This window comes from Pristiophorus japonicus, chromosome 8, assembly GCF_044704955.1.
Source record: "Pristiophorus japonicus isolate sPriJap1 chromosome 8, sPriJap1.hap1, whole genome shotgun sequence".
Taxonomy (NCBI): domain Eukaryota; kingdom Metazoa; phylum Chordata; class Chondrichthyes; family Pristiophoridae; genus Pristiophorus; species Pristiophorus japonicus.
Window position 1 is genome coordinate 237,619,299 of NC_091984.1, and position 18,260 is coordinate 237,637,558.

Genomic DNA, 18,260 nt, shown 5'->3' on the forward strand with positions numbered 1-18,260 from the left:
GGGGGCGGTGCTGGAGTGGTGTGGGGGTGGGGGTCGGAGCGGTGTGGGGGTGGGGAGAGGGGGGGAGTTGGAGCGGTGTGGGGGTGGGGAGAAGGGGGGGGCGGAGCGGTGTGGGGGTGGGGGTCGGAGCGGTGTGGGGGTGGGGAGAGGGGGAGGGATCGGAGCGGTGTGGGGGTGGGGAGAGGGGGAGGGATCGGAGCGGTGTGGGGGTGGGGAGAGGGGGAGGGATCGGAGCGGTGTGGGGGTGGGGAGAGGGGGAGGGGTTGGAACGGTGTGGGGGTGGGGAGAGGGGGAGGGGTCGGAGCGGTGTGGGAGTGGGGAGAGGGGGAGGGGTCGGAGCGGTGTGGGGGTGGGGAGAGGGGGAGGGGTCGGAGCGGTGTGGGAGTGGGGAGAGGGGGAGGGGTCGGAGCGGTGTGGGGGTGGGGAGAGGGGGAGGGGTCGGAGCGGTGTGGGGGTGGGGAGAGGGGGAGGGGTCGGAGCGGTGTGGGGGTGGGGAGAGGGGGAGGGGTCGGAGCGGTGTGGGGGTGGGGAGAGGGGGTGGGGGTCGGAGCGGTGTGGGGGTGGGGGTCGGAGCGGTGTGGGGGTGGGGAGAGAGGGGGGGGTGGGGGTCGGAGCGGTGTGGGGGTGGGGAGAGGGGGGGGGGGGGGGTTGGAGCGACCGTCGCTCCAAGTTATGAGTGCCGTGTCACAATGTCGCTCCCGTTCTGGGGCACAATTGTCGGCCCGACCTGGCCGTCAAGAAAACAATTGAGATGAAGTTGCCGGCAGTGCGAGCTCCCCATGAAGGGCGGACGGGCTGCCCAGCCACAGACCGCGCCCCGCCGGGGAATGCTGCCGGGACACCGACCGGCGGTGGCACTGCTCCCGCGGGACAATCCCACACAGAAGTCGGTAAGGGGGCGGGTGCGTGCCGGACACGGCGGGATCGGGGGGGGCGGGGAACAGACACATTCCCGGCACTCCCGGCTCGGGGCAATGTCGGACGGGTCAACCCATCCGCCTGCCCCCGGTCGCCAAGGCCTCTCTGCACCATTGCCGCCTCTTCGCGGTGGTAATGGTGTTTATGGCGGACGGGGGGGCAATTTCCGCCCCGACAACGTAGCCTCCGTCAGCCTTACCCGGCAATGACTGCGTCACCTGCCGATTCCGGCAACAACCAGGGTCGTTCATCCTGAGAGAAGGTCGTGCCAAGAGGACAGGAGAATGAAGGGGAAATAAGGAGAACAAAAGAAACCAAGGGCTAGAAATTCGGCTGCTTAGCGCCCCCCCCACCCCATTCGTGCCTGGCGGGGGCACTAGCGGGGTGGTAACGGGGCACTAAGGGGACGTTAATGGGGTGCTAACGGGGCGTTAATGGGGCGGTAATGGGGTGCTAACGGGGCGTTAATGGGGCACTAAGGGGTTAGCGACCGGGTGCGGCAAATGCAACGACGCCCGTGAACTTCAGTGCCGGTCTAGCGCTGGCGCTATCTCTCACCGCCTGGGCCCCTGGCGCCTCGCAGATCGTGATGTCACAAAGTGCGCAGCGCCCCGTTACCGCCCCGGATGTGAAATTGCCCCCCGCCCCCTGCTGTATCGCCGGGCGTCAACAACGGCAGCAAGAGGGAGGCGTTGTGAACTCGGCCGGCCGCTGGGGGAACGCTGATTAAAGGAAATGGTCTTCAGCGAGCGCAACCGTTACTGTTCGCCCCAGTCTGGTGCCTGCGCAAAGATTGTCCCGTTTCACCGGTGCGCGATGTCGGAGCCCCCCCTGCTCGCTGAGAGTGTTTGGGGCTGTAATGGCGGTCGGGCCGGTCGCTTGGCAACGCAGAGCCGCCCACAACCGGCTGGTACAGCATCACCGGCCCGGCCCTATAGCGGGAACCAGCCTCTGAGGCCGGAACCGATGCGCTCCTCATTGCTCAGCGCTCTCCTGCTACCGACCCGCTCTCGGACTTTAGCGCCCTGGGAGAAGCAGTTAGCGCCCGATTTAGCGCTCTACATCCCTCTCGGAACGCTGAAGCTGAATATCGCGGGAGGCGGGAATGATTAGCGCCTTTATCGACTTTTCAAAGTTTGGGGCGTAACTGAATTTCTGCCTTCAAAGATCACAGCAGCAAACTTCTCGAGGTACAGGCGATAGGGGCACTGTGTGGTGGGTACGGCCCTGGGCTGGCTATGTTACTGGGCGAATAATCCAGACAACATCAGTTCCAGTCCCACCAGTTTAAGAATTTGAATTCAGTTAATAAAAAGCTGGTCTCAGTAAAAGTGACCACGAGGCTGTCGGATTGTCATAAAAACCCAAAAGGTTCACTGGTGTCCTCCGGGGAAGGAAGCCTGCTGTCCTTACCCGGTCCAGGCCTATAGGTGACTCCAGACCCACACCAACGTTGACTTTTAACTGCCCTCCGATGTGGCCCAGCGAGACGCTCAGTTGTATCAAAACCTCGACATAGAGTAGCTTCACCACGTGGTCTTCAGCCCCCGATCTCACCCCCACGGCCCCACCCACCCAGAGTTCCAGCCCAGTCGCCCCCCCTCCCCCCCCCCACCCCGAGTTCCGGCCCAGTTGCCCCCCCTCCCCCCCCCGACCCCGAGTTCCGGCCCAGTCGCCCCGCCCCCCCGCCCCCCACCCCGAGCTCCGGCCCAGTCTCTTCCCCCCCCCCCCCCCCCCCCACCCCGAGTTCCGGCCCAGTCTCCCCCCCCCACACCCCCACACCTGAGTTCCGGCCCAGTCGCCCTCCCCCCGCCACCCCGAGTTCCGGCCCAGTTGCCCCCTCCCCCCCCCCCCCCCCCCACCCCCGAGTTCCGGCCCAGTCACCGGGAGTGAGGTGCCCCCCCCCCCCCCCGCGAGCAGCGAGGTGTGTTGTTCACTTACTGGCGGTGAGGCGAGATGCGAGGTGGATGAGCTGCTGCAGGAACTGGTGGAGGCTGAGCTGGGATACGCGGGCATAGGCACTGGGGCAGCTGTGGACAGAGGGGACAGCAGGGGGTTACTGGCTGGGCACCAACATCCAGGCTCTCCGACAGCACACAACACTCACACATCTCGATTCGCTAACCTCACTTAGACCTCGCCCAATAAACTGGTTTCCTGTCACACCCGCTGCTGTTAGTCCCTTCCAATATCATCAATAAAAACAGATTATTTGGTCATTATCACATTGCTGTGTGTGGGAGCTTGCTGTGCACAAATTGGCTGCCGCGTTTCGCATATTACAACAGTGACTACACTCCAAAAGTACTTCATTGGCTGTAAAGCCTTTTGGGATGCCCGATGGTCGTGAAAGGCGCCATATAAATGTATTTATTTTCTTTCTCTCGTTCTTTCTTTTTCCTCTCTTTCTCTTTCTGCCTCTCTTTCCCGCGCTCTCCCTCTCTTACTCCTTTCCTCCCTTCCTCCCTCTCTTCCTCTCCTTCTATCGCCTTCCTCCTTTTCTTTCTCTCTTTCCATCTCTTTCTCCTTCCCTCCTTCCCTCCCTTCCTCAAACCATCACCTTCTCATACTGCCGCCTGCTACAGAGGACCTCAAGCACCGCGAGGTTTTGCTTCACTTACATTTTTTCATGGAAGAGCTGATGTCCAGGAAAGGATGATGGAAAAATTCACCTGCAGAAAGAAACACATTTATCCGCTTAACAAAACCGCGTGCATCGTTGCAGTGCGGTGGGGGGGCGGGGCACTGCTTTTTCTTAAGTGACACAAAATTAAATCAAAATTCCCATTACTCCACATTAGATTCTTTTTAACCATCAGCCATGGCTCAGTGGGCAGCACACTCGACTCGGAGTCAGAAGGTTGTGGGTTCAAGTCCCACTCCAGGGACTTGGGCTCAAAAAGCCAGGCTGACACTCCCAGTGCAGTACTGAGGGAGTGCCACACTGTCAGAGGGTCAATACTGAGGGAGCACGCACTGTCGGAGGGGCAGTACTGAGGGAGCGCTGCACTGTCGGAGGGGCAGTACTGAGGGAGTGCCGCACTGTCGGAGGGGCAGTACTGAGGGAGCGCTGCACTGTCGGAGGGGCAGTACTGAGGGAGTGCCGCACTGTTGGAGGGGCAGTACTGAGGGAGTGTCGCACTGTTGGAGGGGCAGTACTGAGGGAGCGCTGCACTGTCGGAGGGTCAGTACTGAGGGAGTGCCGCACTGTCGGAGGGGCAGTACTGAGGGAGCGCTGCACTGTCGGAGGGTCAGTACTGAGGGAGTGTCGCACTGTTGGAGGGGCAGTACTGAGGGAGTGTCGCACTGTTGGAGGGGCAGTACTGAGGGAGTGCCGCACTGTTGGAGGGGCAGTACTGAGGGAGCGCTGCACTGTTGGAGGGTCAGTACTGAACTGTTGGAGGGGCAGTATTGAGGGAGCACTGCACTATTGGAGGGGCAATGCTGATGGAGCGTTGCACTGTTGGAGGTGCCGTCTTTCGGATGAGACATTAAACCGAGGCCCCATCTGCTCTCTCAAGTGGACGTAAAAAATCCCACAGCATTATTAGAAGAGCAGGTGAGTTATCCCCTGTGTCATAGCCAATATTTATCCCTCAATCAAGAAAAACAGATGATCTACTCATTATCACCTTGCTGTGTGTGGGAGCTTGCTGTGTGCAAGCTGGCTGCCGCATTTCCCACATTACAACAGTGACTAAGTGAATGGGCAAAAATTTGGCAAATTGAGTGTAATGTTGGAAAGTGTGAGGTCATGCACATTGGCAGAAAAATTAAAGAGCAAGTTATTATTTAAATGGAGAAAGATTGCAAAGTGCCGCAGTACAGCGGGACCTGGAGGTACTTGTGCATGAAACACAAAAGGATAGTATGCAGGTACAGCAAGTGATCAGGAAGGCCAATGGAATCTTGGCCTTTATTGCAAAGGGGATGGAGTATAAAAGCAGGGAAGTCTTGTTGCAGCTATACAGGGTATTGGTGAGGCCACACCCGGAATACTGCGTGCAGTTTTGGTTTCCATATTTACGAAAGGATATACTTGCTTTGGAGGCAGTTCAGAGAAGGTTCACTCGGTTGATTCCAGAGATGAGGGGGTTGACTTATGAGGAAAAGTTGAGTGGGTTGAGCCTCTACTCATTGGAATTCAGAAGAATGAGAGGTGACCTTATCGAAACGTATAAGATTATGAGGGGGCCCTTATTCTGAAACTGTGCCCCCTAGTTCTAGATTTCCCCCATGAGAGGGAACAGCCTCTCTTTGGGTGCCAGGCCACTGGCCCGGCTGAAACCCTCCCTGGTGGCCCATTGACCGAACTAAAATGAATGCAGAGCTCGCAGCGACCGACCCTTTAACTGAAGGGAGAGTCATTGTGACACGTCAGCGCGATGACATCATCAGCGCAGTACTAACGAGTGACAGCTGTGGGCACTCCGCCCCTCCCCCACTCCACCCCGCTCCCTCTGCGACCCGCCCTCACACTGCCCCGCCCACTCGCCCCGCCCCCATTCCGCCCCGCCCACACTCCGCCTCGCCCCGCCCGCACTCCGCCCCGCCCACACTCCGCCTCGCCCCGCCCGCACTCCGCCCACGCTCCGCCCCGCCCACACTCCGCCCCGCCCCGCCCACACTCCGCCTCGCCCCGCCCACACTCCGCCCACACTCCGCCCCGCTCCCTCTGCGAACCGCCCTCACTCCGCCCCGCCCACACTCCGCCCCGCCCCGCCCACACTCCGCCCCGCCCACACTCCGCCCCGCTCCCTCTGCGACCCGCCCTCACACCGCCCCGCCCACACTCCGCCCCGCCCACACTCCGCCCCGCCCCCATTCCGCCCCGCCCACACTCCGTCCCGCCCACACTCCGCCCCGACCCCCCACTCTGCCCCGACCCGCCCCCACTCGGCCCCGCCCTCACTGCGACCTGCCCCCCCCCACTCCGCCCCCCCCCACTCGGCCCCCACCCACTCCGCCCCGCCCCATTCTGCCCCACTGGAAAAAAACCCCGAGGGGCTGAATTTCACCGGACAGGCCGCTGCGGAGGCCAGAACACTTCAGGAATGGTATAGGAGGCGACCTGTTTCCAGTGGATGTCAATTTCTACCCTGAGGGGAATCGAGGGATATGGGGATCGGACGGGAGAGTGGAGTTGAGGTCGAAGATCAGCCGTGATCTTATTGAATGGCGGAGCAGGCTGGAGGGGCCGAGGGGCCGACTCCTGTTCCTGTACTCTGTGTTGTATCCCCAGTGAAGCTGAAGGCCAGTACTCACTGAACTCCATACGGTCCTTGTAGTTACGCAGCAGGAGCCCGAGGAGCAAGTGACGGAGGTGGCTGGACGTCTCTCTCGGAATGCTGTGGACAGGAGACAAAGCAAGCGACATCAGCTACAAAACCAAGCACAAGGCGTTCCTGCACAGAGCCACAGAGGGCCAACTGGGTCTTACATCCCAGAATTAGGCCATCCTGGCCCCACTGGGCAATGTCGGCGTTTATGTCCCAAGAAAGCTCGGGTACAGTAGCACAGTGGTTATGTTAGCGGACCAGTAATCCCGAGGCCTGGACCAATGACCCAGACACGAGTTCAAATCCCACCAAGGCAGCTGGGGAATTTAAATTCATTTAATTAAATAAATCTGGAATAAATAGCCAGTGTGAGCATGAAACTACCGGGTTGTCGTTTAAAAACCCATCTGGCTCACTAATGTCCCTTTCGGGAAGGAAATCTGCCGCCCTGACCCGGTCTGGCCCTACATGTGACTCCAGACCCACAGCGATGTGGTTGACTCTTAACTGACCTCTGAAATGGCCCAGCCGAGACATTCGGTTGCATAAGGCGGCTCAACACCAGCTTTTCAAGGGGCAATTAGGGATGGGCAATAAATGCCGGCCTTGCCAGCGACGCCCACATCCCGGGAATAAATAAATTTTAAAAAACAAGCCTCCTCCCGCCCCTCTTCAGCTCACCCTATCACCATATCCTGATATTCCTTTCTCTTGCATGTGTTTATCCAGCTTCCCATTGTGCTATTGTAGCGAGTTCCACATTCTCACCGCTCTCTGGGTAAAGAAGTTTCTCCTGAATTCCCCATTGGATTTATTAGTGACTGCCTTACATTTACGGCCTGTAGTTCTGTCTCTCCCACAAGTGGAAACATCTTCTGCAACATTTTGTTTAGTGCCTTTAATGTCGTAAATCGTCCCAAGGCGCAGCACAGGAACATTAAACCAGACAAAATTTGACACCGAGCCACATAAGGAGATTTCAGAGGTTTATAGAGCTGGAGGAGTTTACACAGATAGCTCGGGCGAGGGATTTGTAGACGAGGTGAGAATGATTAAATTCTCGTCGAGCAAGGCCAGTGCGTTCCTTGTATTCTGCGGAGTGAGCAACAGCTCTAGCGCCTGCTGTAAGCAGTGGGAGACGTTACCGTGAGAGATTGGTTGGGATTCTCTGCCCCAAACGGTTGTTGAAGCAGAGCCCATGAATTCAAGTGCAAATTAGCGATTTGTTTGAAGAAGTGGAGTATTGCAGTGTATGGGGAGTGGGTATGGGGGACTGGGGATTTAAACCGCCTGCTCTTCATCCTGGGTCCGCTGTTGGGGGTCCCACATCAACCTCCCGCGGGTAGACCCAACTCTCACCCCCCCCCCATTAACCCCCTAACCAAAGAAACTGGGCAGGGGTCATAAGAACATAAGAATTAGGAGCCGGAGTCGGCCATTCGGTCCCTCAAGCCTGCTCCGTCATTGAATGAGATCACGGCTGATCTTCGACCTCAACGCCCGATCTCCATATCCCTTGATTCCTTAATATCCAAAACTCTATCGATCTCTGCCTTGAATATACTCAAAGATCGAGCCTCCACAGTGCCCCGGGGTAGAGTATTCCAAAGATTCACCACCCTCTGAGTGAAGAGGTTTCTCCTCATCTCAGTCCTAAATGGCCGACCCCTTATCCCGAGACTGTGGTCGTGGCAATGGGCCAACGGGCTGAATCCGGGCCCAAACACTCCGAGTAACGGGCCAGCGATCGGGAGCTGGAGCTCCGGCTGATTATAAACGACATTACTCGGGTCTGAGGCAAGGGCTGGGGGAATGGGTCTCGGGGTGTGTGAGGGGGGTGGATGAGGGGGGTGAGGGGAATGGGTCTAGGGGTGTGTGAGGGGGGTGGGTGAGGGGGTGAGTGAGTGGGTGGGTGAGTGGGTGAGTGAGGGGGTGAGTGAGGGGTGTGGGTGAGGGAGTGGGTGAGGGGGTGAGTGAGGAGGTGAGTGAGTGGGTGAGTGAGGGGGTGAATATGGGTGTGGGTGAGGGTGTGAGTGGGTGAGTGAGGGTGTGGGTGAGGGGTGTGGGTGAGTGTGGGGGTGTGGGTGAAGGGGTGGGTGAGGGGGTGGATGAGGGGGTGGGTGAGTGAGGGGGTGAGTGAGGGGGTGGGTGAGGGGGTGGGTAGGCGAGGGGGTGGGTGAAGGGGGTGAGGGGGTGAGTGAGTGGGTGGGTGAAGGGGGTGAGGGGGTGGGTGAGGGGGTGAGTGAGTGGGTGGGTGAAGGGGGTGAGGGGGTGGGTGAGGGGGTGAGTGAGTGGGTGGGTGAAGGAGGTGAGGGGGTGGGTGAGGGGGTGGGTGAGGGGGTGAGTGAGTGGGTGGGTGAAGGGGTGTGGGTGAGGGGGTGGGTCTAGGTGGGAGGTGAGGAGTGCCCACACCTACCCTCAGCCCCTGGCCGCACCTTTCCTGCTGGAATCTTTGCCACCTCGGGCAGCCCGAGCTCAGAACCTAGGGGCCGTTTGCTCAGCGCGAAGAAAGGCTCAGAAATCGTCCGCCTCGCTCAGACGGTCCGCAAGAAACTGTTGCATTTCTATAGCGCCTTTCACGACCTCAGGATGTCCCAAAGCCCTTCACAGCCAATGAGGTGCCTGGATGGCTGGGCTTGGTAACGGAAGAGTTACAATGGTGCTAGAGCATTGACCGGCAGGTGACCATTCCATAGCTGGCCGGGGAGTGCTTGATGCCGACATTGGATGCCTTGGAGCAGAAAAGAAATAGTCGGCCTTCCCCCTGTACGGTGGGATGGGCAATGGGTGATGGGTGTGTAACTGAGCTACCAAAGGCAGGGATGTGCTTGAGATGCGTGCGACCCCTCAGCCCTGCTCCTCGGGCCCTCGAAGCCCAGCGCATTCAGTCCTACTGGCTCGTACTCCATGTCAGCTGTGGCTCAGTGAGCAGCACCCTCGCCTCTGAGTCAGAAGGTTGTGGGTTCGAGTCCCACTCCAGGGACGTGAGCACATAAGTTCAGTACCGAGGGATATCATAGAAATTTACAGCATGGAAGGAGGCCATTCGGCCCATCGTGTCTGTGCCGGCCGACCAAGAGCCACCCAGCCTAATCCCACTTTCCAGCTCTCGGTCCGTAGCCCTGTAGGTTACAGCACTTCAGGTGCACATCCAAGTACTTTTTAAATGTGGTGAGGGTTTCTGCCTCTACCACCCTTTCAGGCCGTGAGTTCTGGGTGAAGAAATTTCCTCTCAAATCCCCTCTAAACCTCCCCCCAATTCCTTTAAATCTATGCCCCCTTTTCATTGACCCCTCTGCTAAGGAGAGGGAATAAATCCTTCCTATCCACTCTACCTAGGCCCCTCATAATTTTATACACCTCAATTAAATCTCCCCTCAGCCTCCTCTGTTCCAAAGAAAACAACCCCAGCCTATCCAATCTTTCCTCATCGCTAAAATTCTCCAATCCAGGCAACATCCTGGTACATCTCCTCTACACCCTCTCAAGTGCAATCACATCTTTCCTGTAATATGGTGATTAGAAGTGCACGCAGTACTCTAGATGTGGCCTAACCAGTGTTTTATACAGTTCAAGCATAACCCCCCTGCTCTTGTATTGTATGCCTCGGCTAATAAAGGCAAGTATCCCGTATGCCTTCTTAACCATCTTATCTGTGGCCTGCTACCTTCAGGGATCTGTGGACCTGCACTCCAAGGTCCCTCTATTCCTCTACACTTCTCAGTGTCCTACCATTTAATGTGTATTCCCTTGCCTTGTTAGCCCTCCCCAAATGCATTACCTCACACTTCTCCAGATTGAATTCCATTTGCCACTGTTCTGCCCAGCTGACCAGTTCATTGATATCTTCCTGCAGTCCACAGCTTTCTTCTTCATTATCAACCAGACGGCTAATTTTTGTATCATCTGCAAACTTCTTAATCATATACCCTACATTCAAGTCCAAATCATAGATATATACCACAAAAAGCAGGGACCTAGTACTGAGCCATTAAAGGAGGAGAGGCAGGGAGGTTTAGGCAGGGAATTCCAGAGCTTAGGGTCCAGGCAACAGAAGGCACAGCTACCAATGGTGGGGCGATTAAAATCGGGGATGCTCAAGAGGCCAAAATTGGAGGAGTGCAGACGTCTTGGGGGGTTGTGGGCTGGAGGAGAGGGGGAGAGGGGCGAGGGCCATGGAGGGATTTGTAAACAAGGATGAGAATCTTGAAATCGAGGCATTGCTTAACCGGGAGCCAATGTAGGTCAGCGAGCACAGGGGGTGATGGGTGAGCAGGACTCGGTGCGAGTTAGGACACGGGGCAGCGAGCACAGGGGGTGATGGGTGAGCGGGACTCGGTGTGAGTTAGGACACGGGGACAGTGAGCACTGTAGGTGATGGGTGAGCGAGACTCGGTGTGAGTTAGGACACGGGGCAGCGAGCACAGGAGGCGATGGGTGAGCGGGACTCGGTGTGAGTTAGGACACGGGGGACAGCGAGCACAGGGGATGATAGGTGAGTGGGACTGGATGTGAGTTAGGACACGGGGCAGCGAGCACTGTAGGTGATGGGTGAGCGAGACTCGGTGCGAGTTAGGACATGGGGCAGTGAGCACAGGGGGTGGTGGGTGAGCGGGACTCGGTGAGAGTTAGGACACGGGGCAGTGAGCACAGGGGGTGATGGGTGAGTGGGACTGGGTGTGAGTTAGGACACGGGGCAGTGAGCACAGGGGGTGATGGGTGAGTGGGACTGGGTGTGAGTTAGGACACGGGGCAGCGAGCACAGGGGGCGATGGGTGAGTGGGACTGGGTGTGAGTTAGGACACGGGGCAGCCGAGTTTTGGTTGAGTTCCAGTTTACAGGGGGGTGGAATGTGGGAGGCCGGCCAGGAGAGCGCGGGAATAAACCGGCTATTTACTGGCTTGCAATGCGTCACTTTGATACACGATTAGGAGGGGCGCAGCGCAGAAGCGTTTTGAAGGCACAGCGCGCGGAACCCCGTGACGTGCAAGATGCCCGGCGCAGTGTGGAAAGTTCCGGTACTTGCCGCCACGTCACCAGTTGGACTCCAAGGCAGTGCGGGTGGAAGACTGGGCCACTACACCCTTGGCCTCGGCCGCCCCAACGGATCAGAAGGTAGGCCAGTGATGCTGGGAGAGGGGTCCCAGGCTGAACGTTCAGTGGGGAGCAACGGGCGCAGTCTGTGACCTCAGGCACTTGCTATGTTCAACAGGCACTTGCTATGTGCAGGGAATGTGGTCTCCAACGCCAAGTCCCTGCCTGACAACGTGCACAATTATTGCCGCAATGTCCGAGCACAGGCAAACGTAAGCACAGCAAACGCAAGCTCGCGGAAACATCCCGAAACACAACAGGTGGCTTACTTTGGTACAAGCGTCTTGTTTTTCTCGTAGAATAGGCGAAGGTTCTGTGGGCTGTTGGCCTGCAACAGAAAGAGTCTGTTACCTTCAATCATTTCATCTTCAACCGAGAGCATCACACGGCACCTCAACCTCACAAGTTGCTTTATATACAACAACTTGTCTCTGTATACAACAACTTACTTTATATACAACTTGTTTTATATACAACAACAACTTGCATTTATGCAGCACCTTTAACATAGTTAAATGTCCCAAGGCGTTTCACAGGAGCGTTATCAGACACAAATTACCACCAATTCAAAGAAGGAGATGTTAGGGCAGGTGACCAAAAGCTTGGTTAAAGAGGTAGGTTTGAAGGAGCGACTTAAAGAAAGACTTGCATTTATATAGTGCCTTTCATGACCACCAGATGTTTCAAAGCGTTTTACAGCTAATGAAGCACTTTTGGAGTGTAGTCACTGTTATAATGTGGGAAATGCGGCAGCCAATTTGCGCACAGCAAGCTCCCACACATAGCAATGTGATAGTGACCCAGCTAATGTTGTTATGTTGATTGAGGGATAAATATTGGCCCCAGGACACCAGCAATAACTCCCCAGCTCTTCTCCGAAATAGTGCCATGGGATCTTTTATATCCACTTGTGAGAGCAGATGGGCCCTCGGTTTAATGTCTCATCCGAAAAACGGCATCTCCGACAGTGCAGCACTCCCTCAGTACTGCACCTCCGACAGTGCAGTGCTCCCTCAGTACTGCCCCTCCGACAATGCAGCGCTCCCTCAGTACTGCCCCTCCGACAGTGCAGCACTCCCTCAGTACTGCCCCTCCGACAGTGCAGCGCTCCATTGGAGTGACAGCCTAGATTTTTGTGCTCAAGTCCCTGGAGTGGGACTTGAACCCACAACCTTCTGACTCAGAGGCGAGAGTGCTACCCACTGAGCCACAGCTTGACATTAAAGGAGGACAGAGCGGCGGAGAGGTTTAGGGAGGGAGTTCCAGAGCTTAGGGAGTAATTGGGGAGATTAAATAGAGGTGTTCAAAATCATGATGGGGTTTTTGATAGAGTAATTAAGAAGAAACTGTTTCTGCTGGCAGGTAACTAGAGGACACAGATTGACGATAATCGGCAAAAGAACCCGAGGGGGAGATGGGGAGAATGTTTTTACGCAGCGAGTTGTTGTGATCGGGAACGCGCTGCCTGAAAGCTCGGTGAGAGCAGATTCAATAGTAACTTTCAAACGGGGAATTGGATAAATACTTGAAGGGGAAAAATTTGCTGGTTGTGGGGAAAGAGCGGGGGGGGAGTGGGACTAATTGGATCGCTCAGTCACAGAGCCAGCACAGGAACGATGGGCCGAATGGCCTCCTCCTGTGCTGTGAGATTCGATGGTTGTTTGAGTAAATTCACCCAGAGCATCGGCAATGACGGGCGACACTGGAGGGTCTCGGAACGCATGGTAACTGAGTGACCGCGACAAACCGTCACGGTGACAGACGCCAATGCCGACGGGTTTCAGAGACTACGGCAGCGGGTGGTTGCTGAGTGAGCAGCCCCGCTGATCCCCTGGTGGAGCGATGCCGCAATAAATCTCAAATATTGCCAGCGATATAATCATCCCTCTTTACTGACACTTGTGCTTGTTTTATTTCTCTCCCCAGAGTGGAATATAAAATAACTTGTAACAATAGATACGCGGAGGCACGAGTGTCACCGTTAAGAATGGGTTGAGAATGTTGTCTTGCACGACTGAATCAAATCTTTGGGGGTCACTCAGTAAGGGACCATCCCTAAATGACATTATTTTCATAAACCTGAGGTGAACACTTTAATGCTCCATATACCTCAATCGAATGTCAATCTATCTGTTCGTTCATCTATCCATCTACCTGAGCTGTCCTATGATGATGGATTGTGTAGAATGGGCCGATACTCTCTGGAGTTTAGAAGAATGAGAGGTGATCTCATTGAACCATACAACATTCTGAGGGGGATTGACAGGGTAGATGCAGGGAGGATGTTTCCCCCCAGGCTGGGGAGTCTAGAACCAGCGGTCACAGTCTCAGGATAAGGGGTCGGCCATTGAGGACTGAGATGAGGAGGAATTTCTTCACTCAGAGTGTGGTGAATCTTTGGAATTCTCTGCCCCGGCGGGCTGTGAAGGCTCAGTCTCTGAATATATTCAAGGCTGAGATCGATAGATTTTTGGGAGTCTAGGGGAATCAAGGGATATGGGGATCGGGCGGGAAAGTGGAGTTGAGGTCAATGATCAGCCATGATCTCATTGAATGGCGGAGCAGGCTCGAGGGGCCGAATGGCCTACTGCTCCTAATTCATATGCGTCCGTCCACCCATCCTTTCATTTATCTATCTATCTATCCATCCACCTATCCATTCTTCCATCTTTTCCTTTATTTATTTATCTATCTATCTATCCATCTATCTTTTCATTTATCGATTTATTTATCATTCTTTTAGCTGCATTCATCGCATTTCACTCATCAAGACTATGTGCGAGAAAGAGGCTCTGAAATTCCATGCCGATTATCTTGGCTTCCCAAAGTTACTGAGATTAACCTCACAAAATAGCGGAAAGACCACCATTGTCTCAGCAGCGTTGTGGCGAGAGGCCGGGAGAAACCGCCCACAAGAGTTTCAGGGCCAGAAAAGCCCATCATTTTCCATTCCATAGTCCAGCGCCCCCCCCCCCACCCCCGCCCGATAACTCTCGGCCAGCAGGGTGTTGAAAGCGGGGAGTTTGGGCAGGAGTAAATAGACCTTCCTCCAGAACCGGTGAATGTGCCGATGTGTTTAATGCTGGGGGACAGGCATATTAAAATGGGATGGCTGAGACGCTCAGTTGCAGCGTTTGCCTGCCACCGGGTTTGGAGGCCTTACTGTGCTGTGTTAAAACTCTCAAGGCCGCCTGCGCTGGTGAAGGGGGTTAACCAGTACAAGACAGGATGTCTCTACATAAGATGCATGGTACAGATGTATTTAACTGTGGTTAGAGGCCGGGGGGGATGGGGGTGGGGGAGATGGGCCGGGGAGATTAAAAAACATAATAACTATGCAATTAAGCTATAGCTGCATAAACGTAGAGTGGAATTAATGTGCTGCAATTCATTTAGCTTTTCTTGTACATTAAAGCAGCGATGTGTCTTTAGATGTTTCCCCGCACCCGTGGTTTGTATGGTCCAGCCCCCTGATCTCCGAGATCTCTGAGCACTGCAGACCACAATATTGTCCCTGCAAAGAAAGACTTGCATTTATATAGCACCTTTCGCATTTATATAGCGACCACCGGACGTCTCAAAACGCTTTACAGCCAATGATGTTCTTTTTGTAGTCACTGTTGTAATGTGGGAAACACGGCAGCCAATTTGCGCACAGCAAGCTCCCACACATAGCAATATGATAATGACCCAGACCATCTGTTTTTGTTATGTTGATTGAGGGATAAATATTGGCCCTAGGACACCGGGGATAACTCCCCTGCTCCTCTTCAAAATAATGGTCGTTTACATTCACCTGAGAGAGCAGATAGGGCTCGGTTTAATGTCTCATCCGAAAGACGGCAGCTCCGACAGTGCAGCACTCCCCTCAGCACTGCCCCTCCGACAGTGCGGCACTCCCTCTGCACTGCCCCTCCGACAGTGCGGCACTCACTCTGTACTGCCCCTCCGACAGTGCAGTGCTCCCTCAGTACTGCCCCTCCAACAGTGCTGTGCTCCCTCAGTACTGCTCCTCCGACAGTGCAGCGCTCCCTCGCACTGCCCCTCCGACAGTGCAGCGCTCCCTCAATGCTGCCCCTCCGACAGTGCGGCACCCCCTCAGTACTGCCCCTCCGACAGTGCGGCGCTCCCTCAGTACTGCCCCTCCGACAGTGCGGCACTTCCTCAGTACTGCCCCTCCGACAGTGCGGCATTTCCTCAGTACTGCCCCTCCGACAGTGCAGCGCTCCCTCAGTACTGCCCCTCCGACAGTGCAGCGCTCCCTCAGTACTGCACTGGAGTGTCAGCCTAGATTTTTTGTGCTCAAGGAGAAAGTCTGCATTCTCCTCGCCTCTCGCCATTCCGTAGAGCTTGACCATGGTCACCCCCATCACGTTGCAGTTTCACAGGCTGGGAGCTGACATCAGAACCGCAGGCCATCCTCGGGTCTCAGAGTCAGTGTGGGGGATTGTGGCAGTGTCGGTGATGGACAGATCGACAACACCCGGGGACATGCGACCAAGCACAGGACCAGCCAGTGCCGGCAACAATGCTTGTCAACCAATTAAAATAAGCTAACCATCTCCCTGCGCCTAGCAACAACAACAGCCAACCAAAAAAAATCAATTCTTTTTTTCAAAAGGCACGAACTGCGATGTTATCTGTACAATGCCAACTCAAGCCTCTACATTCGGTTACAACAATTCCTTGATACTTATCTTCAAAGGTCAGTGGCACATCAACAACAGACAGGTGTCAAACACTTTCAATCCAACAGAACAGAGAAAAAACTCTTGCCGTCCCTAAGCACTTTTCAGCCAATGAAGCACTTTTTGAAGTGTAGTCACTGTTGTAATGCGACAGCCAGTTTGGGCACAGCAAGCTCCCACAAACAGCAATGAAAAAGGTTATCAGATCTGTTGTTTTCAGTGATGTCCTGACCAATGGATCCACCACAGACCCAATCCACGTCCGGACCGGGGTCAAGCAGGGCTGCATCATCGCACCAACGCTCTTCTTGATCTTTTTTGCTGCAACGCTCCATCTCACCCTCAGTAAGCTTCCCGCTGGAGTGGAGCTAATCTATAGAACCAATGGGAACCTCTTCAACTTTCGCTGCCTCCAGCCTAGATCCAAGACCGTCCCTTCCTCTGTCATCGAACTACGTTACGTAGACGACGCCTGTGTTTGCGCACATTCAGAGGCCGAACTCCAGGCCAGCGTCAACATCTTCACCAAGGCGTACGAAAGCATGGCCTTACACTTCTTTGCTCAACTCTCTGGAGTGGGGCTAGAAGCCATGACCTTCTGACTCAAAGGCGAGAGTGCTGCCCACTGAGCCACGACTGACACCTGCTTCTCCGAGCTGCCCAGTATCTCGGATTCCCTGGGTTGCTGGTTACTGGTGACAATAGCCTGGTGACAGCGACACTGAGGTAAACCCCACCACAGTCACTGAGACCATGCTTTTAACCAGGTCTTCCTGGCCAACAGTCTTGACCGGCTCTCTGCCAGTCCCCCTCCCCCGCCCTTTCCCCGTGGACCTGCCAATGTTTTTCCTTCAGGTACTTATCCAACTCCCTTTTGAAAGCCACGATTGAGTCTGCCTCCACCACCCTCTCAGGCAGCGCATTCCAGATCCTAACCACTCGCTGCGTAAAACGTTTTCCCTCGTGTGGCCTTTGGTTCTTCTGCCAATCGCCTTAAATCTGTGTCCTCTGGTTCTCAGCCCTTCCACCAATGGGAACAGTTTCTCTCTCTATCTACTCTGTCCAGACCCCTCATGATTTTGAACACCTCGATCAAATCTCCTCTCCACCTTCTCTGCTCCAAGGAGAACAACCCCAGCTTCTCCAGTCTATCCCCGTCACTGAAGTCCCTCATCCCTGGAACCATTCTCGTAAATCTTTTCTGCGCCCTCTCTGAGGCCTTCACATCCTTCCTAAAGTGCGGTGCCCAGAACTGGACACAATACTCCAGTTGAGGCTGATGTTTATACAGGTTCATCACAACTTCCTTCCTCTTGTACTCTATGCCTCTGGCAATTTTGCTTTGGCGTATCATGAAAACCACATACCAAGAGCCTGCAAGTACCAGATCTCGAAACCAAGATAAATACGGCAGTTTGGCTTAATCGGAAACCTCTCATTTCCGAGTCAGAAGGCCGTGGATTCAACCTCTCTGCAGGACTTGCATCGCCGAGACTGACACTCCAGTGCAGTGCTGTTGGGGTGCCGCACTGTCGGAGGCGCTGTGTTTGGGGTAAGACCTTTAACTGAGGCCGTGTTTTTGGATGGATGGACAGATCCCGGGACACTACTTGATGAAGAGCAGGGGGTTCCATTGGTCCTGGCCAACATTTATCCTTCAACCAACAGCACCACACAGAAAGTGACGGGTCATTTATCACAGTGGGTGTCTATGGGATCTTGCGATGCACAGACTGGCTGAGCCCACCTGCACAACACCACTAGCTCTGAAAACACAGTCCCCACCATCTACTCCGTCCTCCCTTCTCACTGGCCGCCGCCTATATCGGGCAAATGGCGCTAGCCATCCACCATCACCGCAGGAGAAAGTTACCAACGGTGCCATTTATAACGTATTAAGACGCTGGCTATTTCGGGAAGTTCAGTGATTGTATTAACCCATTTAAAAAGCTCGACTGATTTCAGACAAAGTTCAGTCTTGAAGCAGATTCAATCCACTATCTGCACCGCATTCAAGTGCAAGTACCTCAGTGATGAGATTCTGGAGGCAACGCTTTCAGGGGAACGTCCAAATCGTGATGGCCAAGAGTCATCTGCCCTTCACCAGTTTCATAACACAACAAACAAAATATAACAACTAGCTGACCAACCAGCCAATTGTAGTTCAAGGCACAGGAGAACAGCATAAAGCCCTTCTTTGACTCTCTGTCCCAAACTGGTCCCTTCTAGCCCATATTTAACCCTCAACCAACATCACTAAAACATATCTGGTCATATGTCT

General features: G+C 55.0%; 1 protein-coding gene across 4 annotated transcripts in view; it reads right to left on the reverse strand.

The window, feature by feature from the left end:
- Nucleotides 1-18,260, reverse strand: part of ulk1b (unc-51 like autophagy activating kinase 1) — a 133,993-nt gene that overhangs the window by 59,682 nt on the left and 56,051 nt on the right. For all 4 annotated transcript variants that reach the window (XM_070888138.1, XM_070888136.1, XM_070888139.1 and 1 more), the window contains exons 9-12: nt 11,561-11,619; nt 6,184-6,266; nt 3,540-3,590; nt 2,860-2,948 (exon numbers count right to left, since the gene is read on the reverse strand). In XM_070888138.1, coding sequence (XP_070744239.1) covers nt 2,860-2,948; nt 3,540-3,590; nt 6,184-6,266; nt 11,561-11,619 — 282 coding nt within the window. The remainder of the gene's footprint in view (nt 1-2,859; nt 2,949-3,539; nt 3,591-6,183; nt 6,267-11,560; nt 11,620-18,260) is intronic.